Source organism: Cygnus olor, chromosome 2 (assembly GCF_009769625.2).
Source record: "Cygnus olor isolate bCygOlo1 chromosome 2, bCygOlo1.pri.v2, whole genome shotgun sequence".
In the NCBI taxonomy this organism is placed as follows: domain Eukaryota; kingdom Metazoa; phylum Chordata; class Aves; order Anseriformes; family Anatidae; genus Cygnus; species Cygnus olor.
In genome coordinates this window covers 101,294,131-101,300,235 of record NC_049170.1, presented here as the reverse complement: position 1 = coordinate 101,300,235, position 6,105 = coordinate 101,294,131, and the positions used below count along the sequence as shown (strand labels likewise).

The 6,105-nt window shown below is 45.3% G+C and overlaps 1 protein-coding gene across 1 annotated transcript in view; it reads right to left on the bottom strand.

The window, feature by feature from the left end:
- Positions 1-3,829: 3,829 nt before the first annotated feature.
- LOC121066314 (translation initiation factor IF-2-like) overlaps positions 3,830-6,105 on the bottom strand; it is a 26,257-nt gene continuing 23,981 nt past the window's right edge. The window contains exon 2 of the mRNA XM_040549748.1: positions 3,830-4,795. Coding sequence (XP_040405682.1) covers positions 3,976-4,795 — 820 coding nt within the window. The 3' untranslated portion in view covers positions 3,830-3,975. The remainder of the gene's footprint in view (positions 4,796-6,105) is intronic.

The window sequence follows — 6,105 nt, the reverse complement described above, 5'->3', positions numbered from 1 at the left end:
TACATTTTGTCTTGAAATGAAATGAAACTGGTGAGAGTGGCACTCAAAAATAGGTGTAAATTAGAACAATTTTAAATAAACAAGCACTGATTTTTCTGACATAAGCATAACAAAGATACAGAATAATAAAACATAACCACAGTATTAAGTAGAAGCAATAACATCATTTTGATAAAAATGTGACACATAATTTATATGTTTGTGTTATGTATAGTTTATCCTCAGTAGCTATAATGAGATGCTAACACCTTCTATGCCTTCATATGATGTGAGTAGTTCCAGTAAACACTGCAAATGTAACTCCAAAACTCCCAATTGGGAGAAAAGGGGAGGTAAAACAACTTCCTGTATACTTCATTTACTTTTTTTTTTTTTCCTTGAGTAGTACTGTTAAACTGTGTGGAGGGAAGACACTCAAAAAGAAAAAAAAAAAAAAAGGAAAAATATACTAAAAATATACTTTGAAAATATTTACATGTGTTAACTGCTGTAATGGAAACTGAATTTATTTACAGAAAACGTACAAGATTCTATGATAAAACAAAGTGTCCATAAACTATACAAGATGATGTTATATATAAAGATTGCTAATACATATTATAATATAGGAATATAAATATACAATATTTATATGAATAAAAACAAAGTAATAGATAAAATACATAGTAATACAAGAATTAGAAAAACAGAAAAAAAAAAAGGCCATAGTTATCATAAATGTCCAGCAAGCTACAATGATTTTGTGTGTATTGCTTTCTTTAAAAGTCTGATTTTCCAAAACTGTTTGAACATAATTTGAAGATTGCAATACAATGGCAACAAATGCACTTTCAGAATTATACTTAACAGAAGAGGAAAAGAAAGCATTTGTTTCCTTAGAATACAACCACGTACAGTTACGTGTCCGCAAAGAGCAATAATAATAGGAAGGCATTGACCTCCAGCCCCAGTTCAGGCCCAAGAGCTAGGAGAGAGTCGTTGTTGCAAGACCACAGCAACCTGTGCCAGGCAGGTAGGCAGCAGTAAGATAAAAAGTGGATACAGCAGATATAACATCGTCTTTGCTGTCAATGAGCAGTCATAAATTAGGTCTCTGACCCGTCTCTCTGATCTGCAGATTTGCATATACACATATGAATATACACATATATGAAATAATTTGCAATCACAGTTTTGAATATATTAAAAAAAAGGGGGGGGGGATTTAATTATCAAAATGATGACTATATCAACTTGCAGACCCATTGAAAGTAATTAGAATTAAGTGGAGCTCCAGGTTGTAGAAGTTCATGCATACAAGCACATGAGATATAAAAGATCTGAATTTTGATTCCTAAATTCTAATTTCTAGTCCTCATCATTTTGAATAAAAGATAGCAACTGTGAGGCAAGTGTAATAGGCTCATATAAGTAGAGAACATTACAACAAGATGTCTGAGTGTATGAACTGCCCAATTTAGTTCAATATGTGTTTTTAAGCCAAGAACAAATTTATCTGTGCAATGCTGCTAACTTCCTCCTAGTCTGCCATCTATGTTGTAAGGCCAGTGGCACTCTGAAGTGATTTCACCCTTCGTAGTAAAACTGTTGCTCTTACTGGGATGCAGCTGTTTGCTGGCAAATTTGGATGGAAAAAGTCTATTCCAAACATGAAGTTACATGCTAAGGCTGAGACAAGCTAGCAGCACCCTGGTAACATACACAGGAAGCCACCATCCCTGATTCTCTTTTCCCTTTCTCTCTACCACCACTCAATTGCACAAACTGTCTCTTTTTCTTTGTTTAGACTGTGATACTCACCTGATAACAGTTTTCTGATCCAGATGGAAAGTATGGTTTGGTTTGGTTTTGCTTTTTCAGTTTGCCTGTCTGCCTTGATAGATCTTGATTTTTCACGAACTGCTTAACGCTAACAGTCTGGAAATGCAGCTCTCATAAACTAATACAGCAACAGATGACATTTCTAACTGAAGAGAGTGAAAATTCAGGCACCTATTCAAATTTATGTCATGATTTATCATTAGCTAATTGAACTCCAAGAGATTTAGCTACCGGAGCTGGCTTAAGAGAGGTCCATTGAGCACTGGAGCCACTATAAGGAAAATGTATGGGCAGGCGGAGGGAGGGAGACAGAAAAAAAATGAGGAAGGCCACTGCTTTTGGTAGTGATACTAATTTAAGCCATATTTACATACTCCTTAATAAAAATAAAGTACGGAAGACACACTGTGAAGACAAAAAAAAGGGGGGGGGTTGAATTCCTTTCCTTCAACTCTGAAAGTCTAATAGTGCCATTTCTGCCAAAAACTAATCCTTTTGCCCCATAGGAGTGACAAGGGGACAGTTTCAGAAACATGAAAACCTTTGGTCAACACATGGGCCAGAAAACTTTATTCTTCTGAATCAACTTTTTTTTTTTTTTCATTTTAACAGGGAAGAAGGCTCTAGAATAAGATTCCAAAGACCAACTTTTAATTTTGTCTCACACATAATATATTCTAATGCAGAAGTTGCATATGGCAGAAGATGTCTGAAGGCAGAAAAACATTTTTAGGTCATTTGACTCCTTCATGTACAGCAAGAACTCTTAAACTATGCTTTCCAATACTGCCATCATCCCACAGCTGCTGCTGAAGATTCTGGTTAAATTAATACTATGAACGCACATCAAGCAAGAATACCAGCTGGATCCTGAAATTAATTGCTCATTCAAATGCCTGCTATCCAAAGGAAAAGGAGTCCTGAGAAGCATGTATGAATGTAAAAATTGTGTTTGAGAAAAAATTGTGTTACAATTGAACTAAAATTTTCCTAGTCAGGGCCTTCCTTTCTAGTAAGGTTTTTTTTTAGTTCCTGTTTGGATTAGGTTGGTGAACTTTATCTAGGAAAGGAGGAACCTACTCTGCTGAAAGAAAATCTTTTGCTATTTATTGCATTTTCGTTCTTTCTTGGAATAACACAGCAAACCAGAAGATTGCTCATACTTCTCATACCAGCAGTACTAGTTTTACACACAAGAGCTACACTCCATAAGGATTCCTAAATGATCCACTTGGAGCTATTCTTAGTTTTGTTTGTTATACAACTGATAACATTTAATCACAATTGTAAAACATACAGTTTTGATACAAAACATAACAAAAACATAAATAAGTCTAGGTACCTGATATCTGAAAAAGCTAATGATTGTATTATAAAAAATAATAATAATATTTTCCTTTTACAACGCTAATTAGAGTCATCGTGCCCTGAAATGGTTCTGGCCTGCCAGCAACTGCAGTCGATCAGACACATAAAGAACCAAAGACTCTTGGATAAAGCTCAAGAAAAGCCTTTAACTCTCCATAAACGTCTGAGGCATAAAAATGTAAATGCAATCAGGACACGTTCTGACCTCAGATAACTCAGGCAATTAAACAACTCACAGACCTCAACCCACAGATACCCTCGATTTCAGCAGGACATGCAAGAATATTCTCACAACCTCACGAGTTTCAGTGATTTCTCTTTCAACTTCAAATCAGTTGTGTGGGTGAGTAGCGAGTCACACAAATAATCTCACTGACTCTTATGCGATTAGATAGATGAGCAAATTATGCGTATCTTTGCAAAATCAGGTTCTCGATTTGCATCGGTTATGTGCCACAAGCAGGAAACGAACGATGAAAAAGCTTCTGAAGGCACTGTTTTACCAGCTCAACATCAGTCAGCAAGCATTACTTTCCCCAACTTATATTGTCCACAGATTTGAAATCCTCACCCTCTGCTATTCACTTCCGTCAGTCTCACGCATCCTAAGTTAGAAATTGTTTTGTTGCTCTTCATTTTATTTTCGAAAAGGGACCGGCAAGCAAGCAAGCAGCCTGCTTGGCTGAAGTTTCTGTGGCACAGCTGATGTGGCTGGAGTTTAGCGGCACTCTGGGCAATCCGTGAAGCAAAGTTCAGCGTGAAAATGCCTCTTCTCGCACATCGCTCTCAGGCCGAGGGAGGCGAAGAGGGCACGGAGACATCGGAGGGGTCAGCCTGTGGGGGTGTGTGTGGGGAGCTCCTCAGGGGGTTCAGCACGAGCGGAGTCGCCCAAAAACTGGGGAAAGAAAGAGACACACAGAGAGGAAATAAATGAAGTAGCTCGCTGTGCACTTTATTTATGAGGTTCCACAGGCAAGGAGAGCCTTCAGCAGCCGGGGGAGAAAAGGGGCCGGGCGCTAGGGAAGGCCCCGAGCAGGCGCCGGCCGCCCCCCGCAGGCTCTCCGCGGCCTGCCCGAGCCCCGCGGCGCGGAGCGGCGGAGCCCAGGGGCGGGGAAAGGAACGAAGGGAAGGGAAAGGAAGGGAAGAAGGGGCCCGGCCGCCCCGGCAGGGACAAGCGGGGAGGCGGAGGCAGGACTCGGCAGGACTCGGGCGGGCGGCCCGGGCCCCGCCGCCCCCGCCGCCGGGCTGAACGCGGCCTGCGGCAGGCTGCGGCCATCGCGGGCTCGCCGCCCCCGTGCGCCCCTCGGAGGACGGAGGGGTGGGGGCAGAGGAGGCGGAGGAAGCGGCGGCGGCGCCAGGAACAGGGAGGCGGCGGCGGCACGGTGAGGGAGGGAGGGAGCCGGAGCCGGGCCGGGCCCCGCCGGAGCAACAGCAGCGCCAGCTCCTCCTCCTCCTCCTCCTCCTCCGGCTCGGTGAGTCCCGCTCCGTCGCCTGGGAGGCTGCTAGCCGCCCAGCCCGGATGCCGGCGCAGGCCGGGCCGCGCCGTCGAGGTGCCCGGGAAAGGAGAGGCCCGCGCCGGGAGCGGGGCACCGCGGCCTCTGTTGGGTGAGCGTCCCCGGGCAGCGGGCGCGCTGAGCCCAGCCGCCCCCTCCTCCCTCCCGCCCCGTCCCGTCCCGTCCCCCGGTGGCCGCGGGGGTAGAGCCGGTGATGGGCCCGGCGCGAGGTTCGGCTCGCCCGCCTGCCTCCTGCCGAGCCGCGGCCCCGGCCTCTCCTCTCCTCTCCCTTTGTTTGCGCCGCTCCCCGAGCCCGCGGTGGCGCCAGGCCCTGCGGAGGCAGCGGGGCTGCGGCGCGGCCTGCACGGCGGGGGGCTGCGCCCTGGCGGGGGGCTTAGGCCCGGCCTCGATCCCCGGCCGCTGCCCGGATCCCCCCTTTGGGGCCAGCCGTAGCGGCTGGGTGAGGCTGCGTCCTCCCCGCCCGCCCTCCTCTTTGGGTCCGGGGGGGTCCCCGTCCTGAGCAGGGAGGGTGGCCAGAGGTGGCATTTTGTGCCCCTGCCGCGGGGGCTTGTGCTCTGGAGGAGCTCTGGGGAAGGTGAAGCTGTGAATGTCATGTTACTGTTAGCCGAGGGTATGCCAAGGGCTTCTGAAGGGGCGGGAGGAGCATTGCTTTCTGTGACAGGCAGCACTTAAAAGCTTAAAAAACTTAACACTTTTTTTTTCTTTTTTTCTTCTAAACATGAACAAACAAAAACCCCCAAACTTTCCTGGCTTTCATTGTTCTTCAAACTGCCTCATGCATTCTCTTTCCCCAGTGGTGCCACTTCTGTCAGAAAAAAACTGGTTCTGGCCCATGCCCACTCATTTGCCTGAGAAAAATGCCTTTCCAAAACACTGAAGTTTTAGGAGGTGCAGAGAATGCTGCTGTGATGTGAGATGCATTGAACACAACTTTCTTTTTCCTTGGTTCTTTCATCTTTTCTCCCAGTGTTTTCAAAATCCCATTCACTTTGAACATGGTATTTTCCAGCAGAGAATGTTACACTGTTAAAGTAGGAGACACTGACAGTAGAACACACTTCAGATATGGAAAGTGCCACTTACGGTTATGAAATCCTTGGGCCCTTTCATGATTAGGTCTCAACCCCTCTTTCCTACGTGCCAGTAATGTTTACACCACGTCCAACCTCTTAATACACCTGTAGTTAAAAATACCTGCTGCAGGCCTCCTTTCTTAGAGAGCTACAGAAGTACTTGAGGAATAATACATCTGCATTTCTGCCGTGGGTAGAAAAAATAGCATTATTTTGTTTCATGTTAATAAGCCTGTCCTTGGATTGTAGAAAATATGGAAGCTTCAGTGTAGTTATGGGATAAATTACTCTAGCTGGGCCAGAAGACTTAAACCACTGGAGAATATCTG